Below are 24,105 nucleotides of genomic sequence, written 5' to 3' on the forward strand. Positions count from 1 at the left end.
TGTCAGTTGCCTTCAAGGCTGGATGTCAGAGAAGAAATATTGGAGTCAGTACATGCATATAGACATGAAACAAATGAAAAAAAACCAAACAAACAGCCAAAAACATGGATCAAAAGGAGTTTTGGTGAGTGTAAAAGCTCTTCCATAGTTGCTGACTGTGTTTTTGGATGACTGTCAAATTGTTTTGGCGGTACAGTTTTGAGTCCTACAAAAACACAAGAGAGCAGCTCATTTATTTCTTTCTCTCAGCTGGAACCTCTACTTTGAGGGTGATAACCTATCTGTTATGAGCAAGAGTTTTATCTATTAAGTGGAGCCCAAGCTTTAAAATGCTGTGATTTTACAGGAACACCTTATGAAGCTGTAAGTGAAGGTGCTAAATCATAACATATCGTTCAGCATACAAATTATGTGTTATTTTCTTTGTTAGTGGTGTTTGAAGTTAATGTTTAATAGGAACTTTTGCTTTCCTGGATGCTTAATGTTAAAAATGAGAAAAGTGGTGTTGGTTGGTGCTAAACTTCATTGTGCAATAGGAATTGCAAAGCATAAGGAATAACTGTTTATTATATAACAATTATTCCTTATATGCATAAGGAATCTGTTCAGCAGCACACTAAGCTAAAAACTAATTTTTGAAATGTGCAAAAAACCTGATCTTTTAAATTTATTTTTTGATAAAAAGCAGAAACACATACTCTTGAGTTAGGTGGGGTTTTTTTGAGACTTCTTTCTGATCATCCCTCTGAGATGCTTCTAGTGCTTAACCTGTGTAGGTTGAAATATCTGTGTAGTGAGAAAGCACAGTACTGAGTGTATGATCAGCAGTAGAAAAAGAACGCCTACATTTCACGAGTCCTGAAACCTCTTTCACTTGATACAGTGGTACAATTATTGTATTTTCTGTGACAAGCAGCAACCCAGGTACTATTATTAAAGACCGCTTTCAGCTTTTTTGTGGTTCTTTTTTGTGAAGTGTTGATCTGCTTTCAGGAGAGAGTGAAGGATTGTAACATTCAGAATAACTGTGCAGTATTTTTCCATGGAATTTAGATACTGTTAGATACTGTTGCTCAGGGCAAGTGCTAGTGTTCTAGGAGATGTTCCAGTGTTGAGAGGAGAGAGAGAAATAAGTGGCTTAGAGCACTTCAAAGCACAGATGAGGAGAACACTTTAAAGAAAATGTTGATATACAGTGGGCCTAGATTGATTATCTTTAAGTTTTCTCAGCTTGAATACGTAGCTTTTGAGTCAGTGTCTGTTTTGCTTGCCTATGGACTGTTATGCCAGTAACGTCTTTGTGTGTCCAGAGTGTGCTTTGTGCTTCTGCAGCTGGGTTGTGGAAAGGGATACTTTAAAATGTTTTGCCACAGCTTCAAAAACAGGTATTCAAGAAGCAAAATTTGTCTGTTTCATGGGTGTTCTGTGTCAGTTGTTAGGGCTTTTAAATGTTTCTATTGGGCTCTTTCCTTTTCTAGATAGTTTTGTTGAGTTTGATTTGTACTTTATTTTCATAGGGCAGATGATGGATATCTAAAGCTCAGGTGTTCTTGTTGTTAGTCCAGTGGACTATTGACAGTAGACATTATTTGAAGGATTAATTCTGAACTTAAAGCTTTTTCTTCTTTACTGACTTCATAATTCCCACCACTATTGCACTCCCCACCCTCCAAAACATTTCTTAATCTAATTTTTTGTTGTATTTCAGGGAATACCTTGGGAAGCAGTTGCAATCAGAACAACCTCAAACGGCCACCGCACGGAGCTAAATACACTTCCATCAGTTCATGCAGTTTGTGCTTACAACTACAGTGTGTTTGTCTTAAAATGAATACAAAGGAAATACTGAAATCACGTGCTCTTTGTCTGCTATGGGTGCATAAACATTCCAACTTTCCTCTAGTGTTGTTGGCTTACTAAAAATTGGTTTGTTCAACTAGTTCTGCTGATTATACCTATTAGCTTCTTGTTCTATTCTGAATGTATATGAAGAAATGTGGCTAATATATTGCATTTGTTTTATGTATTTATTCTCATAATAAAGACTATTATTAAAGGATATCTGTTCCATACTGGATATTATAATTAGCCTAGAAAAAAATGTTCTCTTCTTTTAGTGGGTTATCAGTGTTGTCACTTTCCAAGAAAAGCGAGTTGTCCCCTTATGTTTCAGACAAATTAATGAAGCTTTGACTTAGTGTTTCATGGAAAGTGCAATAGCCTAAGAAATATTGATTATTAGTAATAAAATATATACCAAGTCTCAAAATAATGTTAAAATTGTATATAAAAGCAAATGTATGGATGGGGTTTTTTTGGGGGGGGTGGGGTAGTTATATTTTTAGAAACTACATTAAAAAATCTGGAAATGAGAAGAGGAAAAGAAAATGAGCACTCCTCCATCAGTGAAGACATACCCTCAAAGTTATTAGTCCAAATGTATAACACTAGGGGTTAAGACTGTAGATCAGAAATCAAGTTGAGGGTGTTTTTTTTTTTTTTTTTAAATGTGCACTAACACTGAACTTGTAATTTCATGGAGTTTTTGGTTATTGATAATACTTGTAAATGTTAGGGTTTTGGTGTCATTCTAAAATCTATTGTATTTCTTTTATATTAAGCCAGATAATTTGGCTGTCAATATTTTCTGTGATTTGTAGCTTCTGACAGTATAAAACATGTAATCAATAAATTTAAGATCATTTTGGCTTGGCATATGAAAACAGTTTTGTTGCCTGGCTCCAGGCACTTGCAACACCAAGCAGTTAATATTCTTGTGATTCATTAGCAGAATTAAAAAAAAAGAAAAATGTAATGATAACTCAATCCTTAATCTTGTCAGTAGTCATTTGAGGTGCAAGTCTCTGAGGAAGCTCAGAGTACTTTGTCATCAAGTGAAAAGACAAATTGGGAAAACTTTCCTTATCCAGCCTGGATTTTCATCATATGTAATTAAAATTTGACCACTGTTGCAATGGCGAGAAGAGATTTAGAGGACTACAGGTTGATGATTTCTTGGTCTGCTTAATTAAAATTGGATTGTGTAGCTTAATGACTGTTGCTTACTTTTGCATATAGAAGGCAAAGGCTTTGATATTGCAGTCAGTATCAGAAGGAGAGATGCTGAAGCCTGAAAAAAACCCCTCACTCCAACTGAAGTCAGTTTATCTGAGTAGGTCTCAACTCAGCACTGCATATTCCCACAGTGCTGAGGGATACGGGTGGTGTGGGAAGCAGCTGGGGGAACAAGGGTGCACCTACACTCTGTTTTTGTCTCGAGTCAGTTCAATGCTCTTGAAATGAATCTCCCTGCATTTCACACTTCAGTTTACATTGCTTGGTGGTGTCAGGCCATGAATGGGTTCTTCTCCAATAAAGCTGAAGCTCAGGATGTACATTCTGCATGGTGCATGTCATGCTGTGCATCCTGTGTGTCTTGGCTACGTAGCAAGTGTTCAGTCTACTGGACCATTTCAGATTTTGTTTGAAGTGTGGCCTTTAGAAATGCGGAGTGAATGCTAAATTAGCACCAAGTGTCTTGCTCTACCAATCATCTTTTCATGTCACACTTGTCAGTGTAAGCAGATCCTGTGATTGGTCTTATGGTTACAGCTGTAATGTTGGGTGCAAGAGTTGTGGCGTGGCATTAATGGGAAAGGAATATCTCCCCACCTTCAAAACCAAGTGTGTTGTTTCCTTTCCCCAAGGGAACACTAAAGCACTGCTGGGTAAGAAGATCTGGGGTTGAATTGTAGGAGTAAACATGATGAATACTACCACTGGAAACCTCTTCAATTTCTGGAGGAGCTAGAAATAACCAAGTTACTCATAATGTGAAACAAAATTGCTTACAGGGGTTGACCTGAAACATCTGAGTATTATTTTCATGTATTATACAAATAAATTCTCTCCTGCTTTGCTGTGCATAATTTAGTTCTTCATCATGTGGTGTGTTTCTAAGCTGTGTGATACCTGGCATTCTCTGACATTTAGTTATCACCTTGTGTCCAACAGCTTTCTAATGAAAGAAATGGTTCTGAAGTTTCACTTACATTCCTGTATGTTATTGATGCCCTGGTGCCTGTAAAACCTGAAAGCCTTCAAGCTCTGAGATTTCCAGCTGCCAATGGTAACATTCAGGTGGCTCGAAAGTTGGATTTGAGTGAGTTCCTGCCAACAATTATGCCTTAAGAAGCCTGGAAGTCTGCAGGGGAGGGTGTTATGGTGGACTTTGCTGTGCAGATAGTAATTTGGACTGAAGTTGCCAGAGCTGAGATTTCTGCAGGAGTCAGACTGCTCATGGTGTCCTACAGGTCCTGGGGAATCTTGGCATAGCAGGGACCTGCAGAGCAGCTTCCAGATGTGGGTTCTTCATCTCCTATCCTGTGGCTGGCCTATGCTTGTTGGCAGTGAAAGGCCTTCATCTGTGGTCCCAAGAGAGAAAAGAGGACAGAGCTGTTGAGCTTTTAATCTTTTGAATCAGTAAACAAAAAGTTTTTGTTGAATTTTAATTAATAAATCTTTCTACTGAATCTGTTTCACAAGCTTAGCTCTAGCTTTTTCTACCGAGCATTGTTTTTACTGTTTACCTGTTCACATTACTTGCTTTATTTGCTCAGCCTCTTTTCTCCCAAGACCTGGCATGATGGCAGATTGAGTGCTTCAAGGCTGTGTGAAGACAGTGTGGATAGAGCTCAGTGTCAGGAAGAGAAGCTGTGCCAGCTTTGTCCCCTCGGGTGATGTGAAGATCTAGAGATAGGTGGAGATGAGCTGCCATGGACCAAATGACTAGCTTGCTCATAAAGCAAGGAGATACAGTCACCATCCTTGAAAGCAGTGTAATCAATCTTCTTTTTATGAAATACACAGTTTTCCTAACTTTTGATTTTACTTTTATGTTTCATCCAACGATAAATGGAGTTTAATTTTCCTTTAATTTTCCTGGAGTTTAATTAAAGTAACAGAGCCTTTGAAATCTTTATATAAACTGACTTTTATGTTTTGCATTTGAGATTTCTTTTACTTTCCTGGTTAAATGATTTTCTTTGAACTTTGGTCTTGGTCTGAAATCTGAAGGGGAAATAAATTTGAGTAAGTTTTCAAGACACAGCAACTGTGAAAAGAATTTAAACCTGTAACACTTCCATGTGGGAGGGATATATGATGAAATACTGACACCTAGAACTAAGGCAGGAAGATGCCTTTTAACCATGTGCTTACTGAACGTTTATTATTCCCACAAGCTGGTTGAGATCCTAAGGCCTGCAGTCAGGTGAAGAGGAGGCCAGATTTTGCTCTTGGCCAGTGTGAGATACTCTGCTGGAAACAAACTGGGGCTGAGCAGGGCTGGGTTGCCCAGGCCCTGGGTGTACCCTGCTACCTCACACGTCTTTTCAGTATCTTATCTGAGCTTCAAAAATACCTTTGTGCACCTGCATGAACAAATGAAGATGGTCATTAAGTTCTACTAGGAACTGCTGGGTCTAGTTTTTCAGGAAAATGATTCGCAGGTTTTAGTGCAGTGAGTGACAAATACTCAATACTCATCACTATATAAAAGCTTTTGCTTTTCCCTTTGGCAGCATCTGCAGAATAGTTGGGAGTTGTCCTCTAAAAGCCACATGTTGTCAGAGAAGAGAGCTCGTGCTCTAGTGATGACCAGGTATGTTATTAATTGTATTTGCTTCCTCTTAGACCCCAAAATTATTATTAAAAAAATCTGAACTGCTGTTGAGATTTTCAGATGGCCAAGGGGATCATCATTTGAATACCACAGAAAGCAGCAACCTCTCTTGCAAATGTTAGGTGCTGCATTTAGGGAGTTACCTCAGAAATCTTTTTGCCATGGGGTGTGCATATTTAATTGGCACGGCTGGTTCTGAGATGTACAAGACATTGCTGAACACAAGTTGTGCTAAAAACTGCCAGTATCCTTTAAGAATATTTTTCATGGCCTGCCCCTTGGCCTTACTGCTGCTTTTAACCTAAATTACTGTATAGTAAGGAGCCTAATCAATAAAAAAATAAAAGGAATAATGACTGATTGTTTTGCAGTGTTTTGTTTCTGTTTCTTGGTTATGTCCAAGATAATTTCTGTACTATGGGAAAGTAATTATAATTTGATGCAAAACTGGAAAAAGGAAAAAAAAAGTCCCTCTTCATATAAAGGCTCACAGATTTTCTCAGAAATGCACAGTTTTTTCCCCTCTATGTGAAAACTAAATCAGCAAAAGGGAAAAAATGAAGATTTTCAAGAGCCATCTTTGGTGCCCTTCTGACCATATTCATAATATAATTTTTCCAAGGCTCTTCAGTTTGCTGTGTCTGGATTCTGTGCAGAGACAAACTGTCCAGTTGAAAATAACTTTTTCAGTATAATTTATTAACTATTTAAAAAAGGCTGCATGTATCCAGCTCTGTCAAGAATGAGCAAAGAAACTGGACAGCTGATTACAGCAGTGACAGTTAAAACCTATTGATTTAGAAAGAACTGCTACAATATCAGACTGTTTTATAGGAAGAAAACATGATAAATTGTGAACTTCAAGGTCATCATTCTCCAGGCAACTTTTGTGTGGTAAGGAAGGGTGCAAAAAGCCTGTTCTGTCAGGTGTAGGTGGCTAAAATGCAGCTTTGGATTATGAGTCTCAGTGTGGGCATCATGGCAACAGCTTTTTTTTATTATTTTTTATTTTATTTTTTTCTGCTGAAGATCACAGGCTATCTCAATCTTAGAGATTTGCAAAGGTTACAATGCATTTCCAAAGAATCACTTTATCTGGCTTCCCCAGCTGGTGCACTTGGAAGGCACTGGTCCTTTCCTATCCAAGTGTCTGGGCAAGAGACCACTGGTGAAATGCTAAAATCTGTCTGGGATGTCTTTGGTGAAGTCCTTTTACAGGAAGTGCTTAAGTTGTACCTTGTTGTGTATCTGAATGTCACACCTCAAAATTTCAGTTCTTAGGTGTCATCTAGTTCTTTCTATATTATATCCTAATTTCTCTTAGAATTGGTAGAATTTCACAATTTAAAGATATTTTGTTGCTATGTCAAGCAGATGATGGATGAGACCTAGAATAAGGGAAGTGTTTTAGGAAAAAATAGTTACTAGGAAAGTAACTATTTCTCTAGTAAGAAAAGACTATTTATGCCTCTTCTATCTTGTTGTATTTTACCAGTTTTTATTATATATTCTAGTTCAAATTGCATCAAATATTATATTAACTTTTAATATAATAATATATTTACAACATAAACATATATTTATACATTATAAAAATATTTCTAAAAAAATAGTCAAGATTTTTATCATATTGCTTTTAATCTGGTAAGCTCTTTTCTTTTTCTTTATTTTTTCCCACTTAGAGGCATTGAATATCCTGAATTTTATCACCTCTGATTTCATATGCACTGTGCTGATTTTTTTTCTTCTAAGAAATCTGGAATGAGATGAAACCTTTCCTTAAAGAGAATACATTAAGCTTCCTAGATTTTGTGCCTATGGAAGTTCCAACTTCCTTATCTGAATAGCCTTTAATCTTGGCTGAACTTCATGACTGACTGCCCTGCAGGAACTAGGCACTGTAACTTCTTTGTGTCATGCCTCTGTGCTCTTTCTGGAGATGAAAGGAATTTTGCTGATTTCTGGAATCTTCCTTTTATGCTCTTTGTTTCCTAATCCACTGCAGTAGTTGATAACTTCCATGAACTCTTGTGATGGTGTAAGTCAGCGTGGAGGACGAGTGGTGGATCATTCCATCAAACCACTGGCATATTTTTCCATCTTCTGTTCTCTATCCTGTGTCCCTGCTCTCAATGGACGGTCTGAATTTCCCGTTAGCTGGTTTATTGCATGCAAAACAGCTGGACACAAGTCAAGATTTTCATCTCATACTGGGTTGACCTCTGGTCTATTCTGCTTCCTTTCTGCTACGTAATCTCTGGCACGTTTCATGAAAATTTGGGATTCTAACTCTGTATTTTGAGGAGACAGAGATGTTTTGTTCTGAAGCAATGGGGATGCAAAAACATATCTCTTGCTGGCTGTGAGACTGAAGCTTAAACTTTTGTTGTAGGCAAACAAGGCAGATCACAGTCTTAAAAGCCAGTTGATAAAGACTGTTTTCATGCAGTGCTTGTAATAGATGGGGGTTTTTTTTCACTCTGGTCATACCTCACAAGATCCAGGCTCTGCAGTATCAGCAGCATGATACTGGAAATTTAATTTGTGTGCTCTGAACTCAGCCTGGCAGAATTAAGTAATGTATTATCAATATAAAATAAAATTCTGAAATAAATAATTAATAACAAAAATAATAAAAAAATTACTTTTTTCTAATTAGTTTCCTAATTGCCATGAATTATTGTCAGGGAAGCATAAACCACATTTTGAGAAACACTGAAAAGAACTCCATTGCAGCTTGTATGGAATATGCTCATGACTTACACAAAAGAAAGTTAAATCTTAGTCTTTGTCAAGGTAGACTGCTCTGTGCCATCTAACTCTCACACTGGTAAGTGTGTCAAGCCATATTTAATTTGAAATATCTGTAGTGCAACATCTCTAGCTGTTTGCTTTTCCCTTGTCCCCAACTGAGGATGTTTGTCAGGTAAAGGGATGTCAAAAGAGCTCAGCAAGTGGAGGATCTCAAGCTGCCCTTCAGCTGTCAAAAGCTGGTATGGCCTTGCAAGACATGTACAACAACTGATGCTGTTTATTTTTCCCCCCTCTCTCTGTAGACAGAGAGCTACCATCTGACTTGCCTTAAAACAGCAAACCCATCCCCTTGAGGACAACGTGCTGAGGCTTCAGTGCAGCGCACACGTGGCTGTGCCGCTGTGCCCTGAACGGGGCTGGGTTAAGTGGCTGGTTCAGTGCTGTGTCTGGATACAAGTGCTGACTCCACGGGCAGGGAGGAGCTGCTCTGCATTCCCACTTAACCTTCTGGTCCTCTGGGAGCCTGGCAAAGCAGCAGAAGGACAGTCATGGCTTGTGCTGAATGCATTTCTTTGTGGCCAATCTGTTCCCTTCCCTAAGCCGACCTGCAGCTTCATTTTTCTGTCTTCCACCATGTCTGCAGTATAACCTGGTCCTCCTGAGGCACAAACACCAAGCAAGCCAGGAGAGGTGGTATTTTCTCCTGGTGCAATTATGGCTAAAAAGCCCCATGCAGCTTTTCCGGGGGTGACAATTGTTACTATTTCCTTTAAAGCTACTATTTTTCAGTCTTGATTATATTTTTTTTCTATTCTGTGACACTGTTAGAAATTGCAGATAAAACTTGTCATTTTGTGGAGTGGTAGATAAGCTATTATCTACTGAAGTGCCTGTGAAGTCAGGGGAATAGAGTCAAACCTGATCAAATGATGCTTCTGAGACTTACTCAAAGGGCCACTAACAGTCTCATGGATTTCTACCTTTAGGTTGACATGTGTGCCATGCCCAAGAGGTCATCATTCACCAAATGGGGGCAGAAGGAGCTGGGTGGGTTGCACAAAATACTTGGCAGCAAAGAGTCAGTGCAGCTAAAGGATTCTGCTGTGTCCCTGTAGCCTGGCTGGGGAGTTGTGGCAGGGAGATGGCCTGGAGGATCCTTGGTAATAATCCAGGTTTGGGTGGTGGGGAGGTTTGGGCTCTGTGAGGGGATACTAGGGGGAAATGGGCAGCTTCCTCTAGCTCCTACCTAGATTCTTGTTTTGGTAATTTCAGCTTTTCCAAGCCCCAGCATCCTGGTTTTGTTCCTGGTATTGGTCTTGGACAAATTAAAGTCATGCCTTACATACCTGAAGTATGTAGTAATTTCTGTTTTGCTTTTTCCTCACTGATCACCAAAGGCTAAAACCCTTAATGGTTTTGTTGACTTTTCTGAGCTTTAAGAACCTCTGCTGCCAGATCAGGTAGTAACTCATCTGCCCATTTAAAGAACCTTTTGGCTATTGTCTTTTGGATACAATAATTGCCATGAAAGGCAATTACAGTGGGGTCTGCATAAAGCTTCTCTAAATGTTTGGGAATTTGCTTCTAATAAACATTACTTTAGCTGAAATGCATGCCCTTTTCCTAGCACTTTTGAAAATGAGTATCTGGTGAGTACTAAGTAGTGACCAAAGTAGAGGAAATTGCTTTTTCTCAGCACAACTTTGCAGTAAAGGAATTAAAACTAAAGGTTGCAACATTATCAGGAGCTCCTGTGTAGCATAAAAAACTTAGTGATGCTGCTTAATTAAAGCAGTGCTTGGGAATGCTGTTTAATCATCACTGTTTTACCCCGGGATGTGTAATAAACCAAAGAGGTTAAACCAAAGCAATCTGTGTTCTGATGCAATTTGTTATGAAAACAGCTGGGTTTATGCCAGGGGAAATGAGCAGGCTCCACAGCTAACTTGCTGCAAAGCCTCCCTCCCGAGGCATGGCATCAGGAGGTCACTGGTTTGCACTAAACAAGAAGGTTTTCATGAGCCCAGCTCTTTTAGCAGACACCATGAGCAGTGCAGGGCACTGCTTGGTCATCCTGTTCTCCCCAGACTGCTATGGGCAGCTTGAGCAGGGCACCAGTGAAGATCTGCTGTGTTTAGCTGCCCTGGTGCACTGCCCTACTGTAAAAATGATTCCTGATTCATCCCTTTTAAAGGCTGATGCAGTGATTGGTTTCCCTGGGCAGATCCTTGCAGAGGCCTCTCTCTCCTGAATTAGAGGATTCAGGGATGTGCAAGTGTCTGTGCAGCAGGGAATGGAGAAGGTTTGCACTGGGAGATTGGAGGGCTCTGAAGCAAAGTCACTCCCCTGCTTCTCAGTTAATATTTCCTAGGGCTTAACCACTGTCCCTGAAGGACTGTGAATCCTGGAATTTGTGGAAGCAGAGCATTGTCCTGTGATTATAAGAGAGGTTCATGGAAGATCAGCAAAGGCCTGGCTTGTTGGTTCTGGGTCCCCATTCTCAGAGAATGCAATTATCATCTGCCTTTGTTGATCCTTTCTCCTGATTTTCCTGTTGGGAGATTGGACCAGAAGCCCATTCCTCTGGTGTCTTTAAATCTTCCTGCTTCCAGATCTACTGAAGCTATGGTAAGGATCACAGAATCACAGGATGGTAGGGATTGGAAGGGACCTCTGAAGATCATCAAGTCCAAGTCCCCTGCTAAAGCAGGTTCATCTCCAGCAGGTTACACAGGAACACATCCAAGTGGGTTTAGAATATCACCAGAGGATTTCCACAACTTCTCTGGGCAGCTTGTTCCAGTGTTGTCCCACTCCAAATAAGGAAGCTTTTCCTCATATTCAAATGAAACTTCCTGCATTTCAGTTTGTGCCCTCACCCTGGGTATTATAACTCATTCTTGTGCTGGTATTTTCCTACAGCTCCTGAAACTTTGGTGACAGCAGCTTTCCCACAGATACCTCCTCTAGTAAATTAGAGAGAAATCACTTAGAAATACTGTTGCCTCTGTTTCTAATGGGCACTGATACTACCACAAACTCTGCTTTCCTCCTTGAGCCAGTATGCCAAAATTAAGAGCACCACTGACTTGATGTGTTAGAGGTGTCAGAAAGTCCTGACACAAACCTCACATCCATATTAGAGAGAACTGGTTTATGAGACATGACTGTATGTCTGTTATCTGTAATGAAGCTGATGCCTCCTCCCAAAAAGAAAAATTCTGTGTGTGAAAGCACAGGCAGAACTCATGAGGAAGTGTGTAACTGAAGCCTCAATTACCACATGGGTATGCTGTGTTTTTATTGTCTTTGCCAGGTCAGACTCATGGCCGTCTGGGAAAGGTTGCAGTGTTAGATTTACATTTAAAAATGCTTTAATCAAGTTGTTTACTCACACAACTCTTTTTTGTTTGTTTCTGTAGGAGAGAAAAGCAGCTTTTGTTAATGTGGTACTTCATTATCTTGTGACTGAGTCTGCTGGCTTGTCTTGTTTTCACACAAAAAGAACCATCCTGTGATATGACAATAAACTTGAGTACCACTACCTGGATTTGGTTTTTTTTTTTTCTCTTGCATCTGAGGAACTCAGTGGTCAAATATGTCTATCTTCATTTCCCTCTTAATCATCCTGAATTATTCAGGTATTATATGCTATTGCTCTAGTACATTCCCATGGGAATGTTCTTTTGAAGATAATAGGGAAGTCACTTCTGTTGTCTCAAAATCCATTCCCCCAAAGCTGTTTTCCCTCTTTGAGTAGTTTCTTTTTTTTGATCTAAGGGCAAGGACATTCTGTTCATATCACACAGGTATTATTTCATCAGTGCCATCACAGTGACCTCATAATTTATTTCATGTGTAGCAAGATGAAGATATGAGGGGAAGATACGTAGGTGTTCAATCAGAGATAACTCTGTGCTACCTTATTAATCTGATGGTCCTTGGGGAAAGAGTTGATGTCTTTCCTGTGCTGGCCCATTTCACATGAGTATTTGGAATCCATCTGTCCTCCCCCATTTGTGTTGTTCATTCTTTTCATCCTTCACTGGCTGATAACCCAAAATATCACCAACATAACCTAAATATTGGCTGCTGTGAATGAGTTCATTTTCATTCCTGAGGAATAGAACTAGAATGATTCTATAAAACCTTTCAAAGCTTTGGAAAATCATTGTATATAAGGGTACTTATATATAAAGTATATATAATATATATATATATAATATATATATATATATATATATATATATATATATATATATAAAGTGTATATATATATATATATATTTATGTGTGTGTGTTTTCCTGATTTTATTAGCAGAGAGGATGAAGCTTTCCTGTTTTCTCTAGTTCTGGAGCTAAAGAGAAGTTAACTCCTGATTTTGCTTGCAAGACTTAGAAGTCTTCCAACCTGTTTTCCTGAAATACAGGACTGCTTTTGCATGCAGTAGCTACATAAAAAAAAACTCTAATTAAAAGGATTTGCAGCCTTCTTCCTGAGCTGATTTGCTTTGAGGTGTTTCTGAAGTTTAACAGGGTGATAAAGCAGCAGGATTTTTTCTTATTTTTGTAGTCTTAAAAAAAATTTGTGTAGGAGATGAGCTGTTAGTGATTTGCTCACCTTAAATAAAGTGTTTTATAATGGTATTGGTAGCTACTCTGACCATGTTACCATCTATCCTGCACGCTTACCTTAGAAAGAGACAATTATTAGCTGTTGAATTAATGATGCAAACATAAGGCTCTCCAAGAGAATGAACTGGGGGCTGGAGGGTCCCCAGTTTGAAATCAGTGTCTTTGGATGGTTGTAGTTTGTATCCAGCTCCAATGGGTGCTGGAGCTGATACTGGAAACAGACTGTCTCTTGATGCATGACACTGTCTCACATTGGAAATTAAATATTGGGGCAGAGAATGGGACAAAATAGTCTGAGCATTTGCTACAGACACAGAAAACAGGTCAAATCTGAGTCAGTGAATCAGCTCCACAGAATGGATCTGCTCCAGCAAAGCAGGTGGAGACATTTCCCAAAGAACTCCATGCTGGTGGTCATAGCACCCAGCTGGAGAGAGCTACCTGGTTTAAAACTGATAGTTCAAATTAGGCAGATGAGGTATTTGAATGGGTATTTCCAACCTGAAAAAGTAGTCAAACCACTATATTGAGGCTTGGAGGTTTTTTCGTTTAGACTTAAGTTCATAAATAGCTTAAATGCTTTTCAGACTTAATGGGAAGTCTCAGATAGAATAGAATGGAAATTAAATCCAGCCAGGTAAACTTGATTTCTTCTTACATGGCAATATAAGTTAATCCATTTAACACCTGGATTGGAAATGGCTTTCATGAACACAGAGGAGCTGATATAATATTGTCTTGATTTTTAATGTAGCAGTTGATTGTTTCTCTCTAAAATTCAATGTAAAATATCATCCACTTGGATAAAAGCAGTATTGGGTGGATAACTGCAGAATTTATTTGATTTATTTGATTTATTGAGATGAAGTTTTCTCATAAAATGCCTTATGAGCAGGTTGTGATTCCACCAGGGTGATTTGCTCTTAAATTTATTTGACTTAATTTTCTGTTTAGGACTGGATTTTGTTATTGTTGCCAGCAGTTATGTGATTAACTTATCAGATGATCTAGATGAGCTGCTGTAATTACGTAGATCAAAATCTACCATTTTATCTGTCTTGACTGGAGGAAAACAGCTTTTTTATTAAGAGAAATAGTGGAGGCCATGGGATAAGGAGAAGAATTTGATGCTTGGGAAGCAACAGTAAATTAACAGGATCAGGAAACTTTTCTTGACCTAAGTGGTATCTAAAATGACAGTTCCAGACACAATAACCTGTTTTTATATCTGTTGTGACTTCAGGTATGTGATGAAATCTTCTTTTCCAAATTATTTATATTGCAGCAGTTTCTCCCTGCCCTGATGGGACTGTTGCCCCTTTTGCTTGGCCTTGAGCACACTGACAGCATCTCCCGTGTTTGCCTGGAGCAGGGGACCTCATCCCTCACGTGCTGCATTAGCTGCAGAGCCTGGGTGTTTAGAAAAGTTGAGCACTATTATTTTTAATTAGAACTTGAGCATGTGCAGTGGGCTGTTTAGCCATAAAAAAAATGTGATCACATTCAAGACAGTAATTTACTACTCTTTCTTTAGGTGTGTAGAATGCAGCAGAGGATGAATTACCAGGAGTCATGGACAGTGACAAATGTTAATTTGTTGAATTGTTTGGTGGGGGACAGATCTCAGTGTTAGGAGAAAAAGACTCATTCAGATAATTTTTGGTTACTCACACTTTTCCCTCTCTGTGGAAAAGGCAGCAGCTCTGCATTTGTGGCCACCAGGTTACAATAATCCATAAGCAGAAATCCTTACTGTGCTTTCTTACTAGGTGTTTTACCTTTTAGACTGCAAAGCAGCAGTTTCCCCTTTATTTTATGGTACTTCACTGTGATTTGAGTCCTAACAGATGGGCTTGGATGCTCAGTTCCTGAGTTTTATTGAGTCTTCATGAACTGAGCAAAGCCAACAGAGTGAGTCACAGAATGGTTTGGGCTGGAAGTGACCTCTAAAACTCATCTGGTTCAAGCCCCCTGCCATGGGTGGCAGAGACACTTTCCACTAGACCAGCTTACACAAATCTGTGAAAACTTCCAGATATGGAGCATCCACAACTTCTCTTGGAAGCTGTTTCTCTGGGAAACATTCCATTCTGGTGTGCCACTAGCCAATACATCCTCATCAACCACCATCCCTTCCCATCCTTGCTATAGCACACAGATATCATTCCCTTAGTATTCAGAAAACCCCTTTAAAATGTCCACAAATATTTACAAAATGTCAGCAAATTCTCCCTGGAGCCTTTGGCATTTTTGATTTCAGAATTTTTGTAATATTTAGTGACCTGAGTTGTATAAAATAGGGGAATAAGGGTTTTGCCAGGGTTCTGCAGTCTCTTTGCTTATCCCATCCTTCTGGGGGTGTATCTGCATGAAATATGATTTAGGAAGGGAGTAAGGTCTGACTGCCCGAAAATGGGTGTCTGCAGCATCCTAAATCCTTATGTTCTCTGAAAGGGAGGTTGCAGCAGAGCTCTGGCTCGGCTGCAGAGAGATTAACATCTATGGAAACAGCAGGTATTTTTCACTGGCTGGGGAACAGCTATTTAAAACAAGGCAGGTAATTGCATGTAAGAGCTAAGGTCAAAAGGAGAATTGAATCCTCTGCTCAGCTCTTTAGTGGTGGCTTAATTTGCATTTGTACAATGAGCTGGATAATCTGCTTTTTACTGGGGGATGGTTTAGATTTTGGTTTGGGTTTTTTTGGTTTTGTTTTTTTGTTGTTTTTGTTTGGGGATTTTTTTTTTTAATAGTCTGAAGCCATATTCTGTTGGAATATCTCTTGACATATAGAAAATCACTAATAGTAAAGGTGAAAGGAATAACTTTCCATGGAGTGTAAGCAATATAATTCTTATTTAGTCTCCAAAATTCATCCCTTTTAGAAAGGAAAGTTCTGGTTCTTCTGTTTATTCATCTGCCTATTAAATTGAGATGTTTGTCATAAAAAAAATATTTCAAATTCTAAAGTTCCGTACAGCTCTTCACAGAACTACATTTTTTTATGCTCTGTATGATGGGGAGTCCAGTGTTACAGAATAATATTTATTTTGCTGAGTTTCCAGTGCTTTTGAAACCAGTGATTTATGTTTTGGGGTTTTTTGATCATTTGCATTTACAAATGAACATTCTAAAGCTTAAACTTTATTCTCTGAAAGCTGGAAGTGCTCTGGAAATGCTAGCTGGCAGAGGTTTACTGAAACACTACCACTTTGTTACTCCTTTTGAAATACAGAGGAAAACATGCTGGCACATGTATTTTACCTGGTCAGGTCTCAAATACTCTCTTTAGTTGGATGAGAGAATAAGAATAATAAGTAATTTTTTTTTCTTAATTTAATTCTGCTGAAAATCGCAAAACAGTGATTAATGAACCACCCAAAAATTTAGAATAATAAGTTTATGTAAAAAAGTCAGTTTGGGATTTCTTGTTTCCTGTTAAATGCTAGAAAAAAAAGGAGAGCAAAAAAATATGAAAGAACTATTTAATGGGAAATTTAAACATATGCTCACCAGATACATTTTGAAAGATAACTTATGATCCAAATTTCAGAGTGAAGTAAGCAAACATGGACTTCAAGCTAAAAGATCTTATTGTGTTTGATTATTATTTGGAAAATAAAAATACTATTTTGTCTGTTTTTTGTCATTCTTTTCCAGGGGGATTTACAGCCTATTTAACACTAGAGCAAGGGTTATCACTTCTTTGCTAGGTTTTAATTTCTGTTTTCAAACTCCTCTTCAAAATGCACTTCCCCAGAACAGGTCTCTAATGTTCCCCTAACAGTTTATCTGCTGCAAATACCTGAGAGATGTTCTTCAGTTTCTAGCTCTGACTGCTCTGTATGAAAGGCTCATGTGTTCTTGATACATATATATATACACACTTACATATATGTGTGTATATAAATATATATTCAGGTGTAATTTGGCACTGCACAAAAGACCGTGGAGACTGAAGCACACTGAAGGAAACAAAATAATTTTTGTTGGTATAAAACCAAATAAGTGAGACGTGAGCATAAAGGCTGTAACAATGAAAGCATAGCAAAAACCCAGGAATGCAGAAGAACTCCAAAAAGGTAGAGACTGTAGGAAGCTGCACCCATTTTTTATTGCTGTGGCAGAAACGCCTGGGAGATGCTCTATTTACAACATGAGCTCTTGCTGTGCAAGCGCAGGAAGCGGTGGCTGGTGGCGTGCCTGGGCTTTAGACCTTGAGCCATGGCCAAGGGTGAGCCTGCTGGGAACATGTGCATGTGGCCTTTGGGGCTGAACTGACAAATGAAGGTGCCAAAAGCATTTGCAGAGCACATCCCACCTGCTTGTGGAGCAGCCCTTTGAAGGGGAACAGGGGTTGTGGTTCCTCTCCAGGAGATGCAGCTGGCACAGCCCTGTGCACAGGGCTGGTGTTAGATGCATAATGCGCGTGAATTTGCAATGTAACATTTCACGCCACATCAACTATTTGGGTCTTTTTTTGCCTCTGCACCTAAGCCCGTGGGTGCTGGAGTCTGTGCTCATTGTGTGTTTGGAGGGAGGCTGTGGCAAAGGAGTGCTGGAGGGTGAGTGTTTTCTCCCAGCTGCAGCAGAGCAGATGCAGGTGCCAGCAGCACACACGTTGCAGCTCTGTGCTGCCTGTGCCCAGGGGTCAGAGTCTGCTAGGGGATAAAACCAGGTTCCCTGGGCTCTTCTCCAAGCTGAACTCCAGAGTTCCCAGAGCACTGTGAGGAGCAGAAACTGGTATCGCTGATGGGATCACAGTCCAGATCCGTGGGCTTTTATCAAATTTACTGAGGCATCATTTCTCATTTCCTTGCTTTACATGGTCCCTAAATTGTGTGGAAATGAGAGAGTGAAAAGCGTTATCATCTCTTTCATAGAGCTCAGGTTGGAAGAAACATCCATGACATCCGAACAATAGTACTTCAAAGGAGAGGTTTAACAAATGCCTACTGGGCTGCTCTCCGTGGATGCAGGAGGAGAGGGCATAATGAGATTTGTGGGCTTTTTAAATGATGAAAGGTATGTTTGCAATTGAGCAACTGCCAATTATTTAAAAGATGAAAAGTAGGCATATTAATAAAGTTGAAACTTGGAAAAAAGACAACAGGGGAATTGAGATTTAAAGAGATTTTGGCTTTCTCTGTTCAGTAATTTATTGCTGGTTGGTTGGGCTTTGTAAGGTGACATAGGGGCATAACAACAGATCACGATTCTTTTGCTTAATAAGTGGATGCAAGCAAAGCATCTTCAGGTCCTTTTTGTGGATAACAGAGCTAAAATTGTGTGTATGATGAATTGAACGTGAAAGCATAGCCATTTTTTGGCCAATTTAGTTACAGGTGGCTGGGAATAATTTAAAACCCCTATCCCTATGGCACTTACAGCTGATAAGCATTGTGTTGAACTTACATGGACAAATCCTCAGGGATTGTAAACCATCAGATTTAGATAACAGCTTCCTAAGCATGCACTGTGCAATGAACAGTGAGCAGGGTACAATGAGCAGGGAGCTTGTGAAACTGAAGCAGTGAAAACACAGTTGTTTCAAAGGAAGTTTTCTGATTATCTGTTCATCTTAGACCTGTTTTTAGAATGAGGAAAAAAATACCATCATTGAGATTAGTTTTTTGAGTCAGGTTTTGTGAGGTACAGCAGGTATTTAGGAAACCAACTCTCATGGTCTCATGTCTGGCACAGAACAAAGCTGGAGTTAATAAAACAAATTGTATGGGAAATCATCTTGTGGCATTGCTGGATTGTACCTCTCCCTGTAATGGTTCTTCTGTCACATAAAAATATGTATGTATGCAGTTTTCAGGAAGGATATTGGTTATAAATATTTAGTTGGGTTATGTTTAGTTGGGAGAATGCTCTGAGGAATAAGCAGGTCCATTAGGAAGGCACAGCCAACGTCACTGTGTTTGTAGCAGGCCAGAGGGTAAAATTAATCCTTGTGCAGAAGGTTGGCATATGAATCTCAATGGTATTAACAGCCATGGGAGAAAGGGAACAGCAATAAACTAGTTTGGCAGAAAACCTCTGCTTTCCTGGCAGGACTCAAGAGGGAAATACATACCTACATGCTAGATAACAGGCTGAACACTTGAGTCTGTTGGAAAGCTAAATCAATAAATATTTGTGAGTCACTGCCCAAGCACTGGACAACTGTGTGGATATTTTTAAGCCTGTTCTTCAGACAAATCACTCTGGGAAGATGACTGTGCTACAAGTGACTTGGGACATTATTTATCTAGGGGCTCCTGTCAAGACTTGGAAAATTATGTTGTGAGAGTTGTCATCTGGTTGGATTTTTTTTTTCTGGGAAGCAAATCTTTTGTCAGTGAACTTTGATCTGTTGTAGGATCAGCCTGCTTGGAGAAGTTAGGTTTTCATAAGTAAAATGTGACTTTATGGCTCCTTTAGTGGCTTGTTTTACTCCCATCAGGCTGGGATGCTTTTCCAGCTCATTCCTGGCTGGCTGCAGAAGTAGTGCAGAGAGGAAGAGTATGGGACTGTAAGGAAGGCTGTTCTTGATGAGCCTTAAGGTCCATTTGGAAGAACAGGCAATCTCAGAAAGCCAGGGAAGAGGGGAAGGGCAGAGTAAACTTGTTAATATACTGGAGTGCTTTGCCAGTATCCAGTAAAGATGAGGAGCTTCGGGAGGGGGTTCATTTCTGATTGTACCAAAATCTGTATTTTAATAATCTTCAGGCTTAATTGGTTTTGCCTTAATTTATCCAGAGCCATTTTGAACCCAAGCCTTCATAATCCCAAAGTTCTATGATGAAGTCCTGCAGTATAAACACCTCTTGGGTGAAGAAACACTCTTTTGTTTCCTCCCAGTCCCTGCGTGTTGAGACTTCCTGGAGCCACCCCTATGTCAGTGTGTGGGAGAGGCACTGGCAGGTAGCCTCCACATAGCCCAGTAAAGCATGTCAAGGAGACAAAATAATTCCTGGGAGCAAGAAACTCTATAGGCATTCAAACTGATTTGCTAGAGGTCTGTTTTCCCTGCTTTACCTTCAGGCTGTTAGGATTTAGTCAGAAAGCGATTGCACACTTACTCTTGCTGCCCTGTTTTGGGAATAAGTACAGCAACCCAAAGGTAATTTTTTGTGTCTCTTTTCAGCTGTGAAAGGTCTTGATGTAAAGTAGTAATTCAAATTCACACTAATTAACACAGAGTTTTATATACTGAAGTCAAGGAAAGCTTTCTTGGACTCTTCAACAAAACAGGGTCTTGAACTCTCAGTCCTATTAGAGAACAGGATAACAAAGCATCAGTCCAAGGATGAGTTTGATTCTTGGTGTCATTTCCTTCCTACACTGTGTTGTTGCTCTTGGATTTTACAAAATACATTTTTGGAAGGGTCTTGAACTGAATAATGTGATGCATAATTCAGTGCATAATTTTTAGTATACTTGGCAATGTTTCATTAATATTTTTTCCTGAAGCTCATTTTTAGCTACAAATATCTACAAGCATAAACAGAGTAACACTGACCCCTATATAAAGTGAAATCCAGTACAGTCATGCTAAAATTTACCTCCACACAAGTAATACTTTGAAGGTTGTTATTTTTTCGATTAATTTTAAAAATATTTTAAAATATTGAGTGCCACTATCCATGAGAGAATATTTAAATAATGCAGCAGAGAAAAAGAAAAGCAACAGCCATTAAAAGAGCAGTTGCCCAGTTGGAGGGATTAAAGCTGTATTATGCAACTAAACCTGGGAGAAAGAAACAAGAAACCAATTTGGCTGAAGTAAGCATGATCTGCCCTGGGGGTCTTGCTCTGTCTAAGCAAGTGGACTGGTGTGTGATCCCTAACCAGGACAGGAGCCAGGGGTGGTGATGGTGTAACCTCACCTGTATTCTGGTGTCCTCAGATACTCTCCTCATACTCTGTCACACAGCAGAATCAGAAATTATGTAGAAATTATTATGTCCTTTCTATATAATTTCTGATTCTGCTCTGTGACATTTTTGCGGGAAAATACCAAATAGAAGCGAGAAGGATTTAATCCAGAGAAATAATCTGGAAGAAATAATCTGAAAATTTTCCTGGTCAACTTTGAACTAAACTGATTATGAAATGCTGCTCTGAAGCTGGGAGTGGTGAGAAGTCCGTGATATCAGCCTGTGTATAAGCAAGCTTGTTGGTTTCACATTATTTTACACTTGGAGGGAACCAACAGCTATTTTTTTTCCCTGTTACAATCTTTTAGTCCTTTTTTCATCTATGCAAACAGTTTTGTGAACTTTGAGAACAGTCCTCTGTGCATTAAAATGTATTTGCTGCTGAAATGTTAAATCAAACAGAAGCTCGAATATTTCTAAAGGTCAGAGTTACTGAAGCAAAATACACACTGCATACACCTTTTTAAACTGTTTTTTCTCTTTTTTTTAATTTTATTTTTTGTAAATTTAAATGGAATCTTGCAGTGTATGCACAATTCTGCCTTTACAATTTGTGAGGAAAAATACAATTTTGTCCTACAGGAATTAACAAGCATGATGATATTTGCATCTTCCATTTACAATTCAGAGATGATTAAGAGGAACACCTGAAAAATGGTAATGATATTTCCTTAGGAAGTGCCCAAGACAATTAGTAATTCACATTTTCAGTATTTTCTCTGTCCCTTTGAGGTTCCAGGAGCATGTCTGGGTCAGGTGGTTCAGTGGCTTAAATGAGAGATGAGATGCAGTTCTGCAGCTGGGGCTGAATGACGCAGCAGCTGCCGCAGCTGAGGGATTGCTACTCATGAGGCTCAAGAGAAATACTCTGGCTGCTACAGCCTTATTAAACATAGCATGTTGGACAAGGAGGAGTGTTCTGCAGACATGCTTTATTGTCTTGGGCTGTGATGAATCTTGTGAGTCCTTTCCAACTCAGGATATTCTATGATATTTTATTAGGATGATTCTGGTTTTAGTTATACCTGGACACCTGGCTATAATTAATATCTCAAATACAACACTAATGATACTCCTCTAGTTGTAGGTGTAAATATTTGGAATATTTACAAAATTTCTAAGTAACAGCAAACCAGTAGAATTGCATGGAATTTGGCACTGGTACTTTTGGATATACCGTGTTCTTGTGCATTCAAGGTAGAGAATTGCACACTCAAAAGTAAAAACTGACTCAGCAATAACATCAGAGATGTAAATGTCCCAAGTATTGTTGCTCCAGGTGAGAGACACAAAGCCTGAGAGAGGACCAGAGAATTTAGAAGCTTTATCTTGGGTTCAGGTATTGGCTGCTTTGACAGGCATTCAGCCTTTCACATGGAGCACTGATGCTGCTTTTCCCTGCTGGAGTCCAAATCTCCTTAGAGTCTTGGTTCAGAGGTTCACCACTGCCACATAAGAAACAGGGATGGTTATTTATTCTATTCAATGTCTGTTATCTCCTACCTCCTAATTAATTTTAAGATTGACTTCCTCCATTCATTCACCCCGTGCACATTATATCACATGGATTTTTTTTCCTTCTTTTACCTTATTTGTTAATATAAGGCAGAGGTGATGGTGTAATTATTTCTGTCAAGGTAATTATTTTAAAACTTAATTTCAGGAAAAGCACTTAGTAAATTTTTCAGCTGTAGTGGATGAAATTAAAAATCTAATCTTTCCCACAGTCAGGAGGGAGAGGATTATTCTAATTTGCATAAGTTTACATTTCAATAACAACAACAACAAAAGGACAAAAATTGCAATTCAGTGTAGATCAATATTTGAAAATCATTAATTTTTTTCTCCAAAGGATGAATTTGGCCTACTGTGGTATAGCATCGTTCACTCTCAAAGGTTACTCCAGTTCAGCAGAAACTGAACATCAGAGCTGAGTGCTGCAAAGTGCTGCAAGTCTTCTGTTTCTTCTTCACTCCCTTTTCAAGAAGTGCTCAGCATCTGATGGACCTTGATCAAGTTGTTTGTAATTAAGGGCTTGGAACTCTGTCCCACAAGTCATTTAGTCATTTGTCTCCTTTTATATATGTTGAAGCAGACACTAGGTTTATGCAATATAAAAGAACAAATGCTTGACCCATAACTAAAAGGAGACATGTTTTTATATTAGGCCCTGACTATGCCATCCCATAAGTCTTTTTCTGAGCCAATATTGCTTTTTTTGTCTATGTCAATAACACCCTTATGCTCTGGATCAAATAATAAAAAAGCTGTCCCTGAAAGCCACACACAGGTGGTGCCATAAATGATGGAGTTATAGTTTATTAATTTGACAGACCATCATCTAGACAGGGCCCAAGTCTGTCATTAGAAGTTCTGCAGTGCAAGCCCCTGTTAACAGCAGAACATCAATATGCACATGGCTGTACATGCAGAGTGTTTCAGTAACTGAGGGAAAAGGATGCAAAAGTCATCTGTGAGGATGCTGGTGGAGGCAGTCAGAGGGAAAAATACCATTTGTTTCTGCAGCTGTGAGGCTGCTCAGTCATCAGCACATTTTCATTCTCTGAAAACACAGAAATGATTGCTTTCAAATCCAAGTGCCACTCTGACTCTTAAACAGAGTGTTCTGCACAATCTGATGCTATGGATGATGTAGGGATGTGGAAAGACTGATGTGATTTGCATGTTTTGGACGTAACTGTGAATGGCAGGACCAATTAACAGAAATTAACTGAATGCATTTTTAAATAGAGAGCTGAAACTTTGGGAAAGCTTTTGCAAAATACTGATATGCTTTACATGAAAAATTCTTTCTGGAATGTATTGAAATTTTAATTATTTAAAATCATTTCACTGGAAGGAGAATACTGTACAGCAGACTTAAAAACAAAAAACATTTGTCACCATGCTAAAATTCATTAACTTGATGGAGTGCTACAATTCGGACAACATCAAATTATTGTAATTAGCATTTCTGTGATGTAAGCAGACAGGAAGAACTGAGCCTCTGGTTTGCCAATTTTTCTGTCCTTTTATTAATTTTTCCTAGTGGCTGAGACCCTCCAGTTCCTGTGGATGTCCACTGTGACTGAACCTCTCCCCAGATAT

The 24,105-nt window shown here is 39.1% G+C and overlaps 1 protein-coding gene across 8 annotated transcripts in view; it reads left to right on the forward strand.

Moving 5' to 3' along the window:
• The window catches only part of ATP6V1H (ATPase H+ transporting V1 subunit H), a 127,688-nt gene that overhangs the window by 45,580 nt on the left and 58,003 nt on the right, over positions 1 to 24,105 (forward strand). For 5 of the 8 annotated variants that reach the window (XR_015286563.1, XR_015286565.1, XR_015286564.1 and 2 more), the window contains exon 14: positions 5,583 to 5,662. Coding sequence is in view for 3 of the 8 variants with exons in the window: in XM_023921042.2 (XP_023776810.1) it covers positions 5,583 to 5,652 (70 nt within the window). In the remaining 5 variants the exon portion in view is untranslated. Of the gene's footprint in view, positions 1 to 1,708; positions 2,060 to 5,582; positions 5,663 to 11,859; positions 11,982 to 24,105 lie in introns of those variants that run through there. The other 3 variants (XM_023921043.2, XM_023921046.2, XM_023921042.2) reach the window with 2 other exon arrangements.

Source organism: Cyanistes caeruleus, chromosome 1 (assembly GCF_971803275.1).
Source record: "Cyanistes caeruleus chromosome 1, bCyaCae1.hap1.1, whole genome shotgun sequence".
Classification (NCBI taxonomy): Eukaryota; Metazoa; Chordata; class Aves; order Passeriformes; family Paridae; genus Cyanistes; species Cyanistes caeruleus.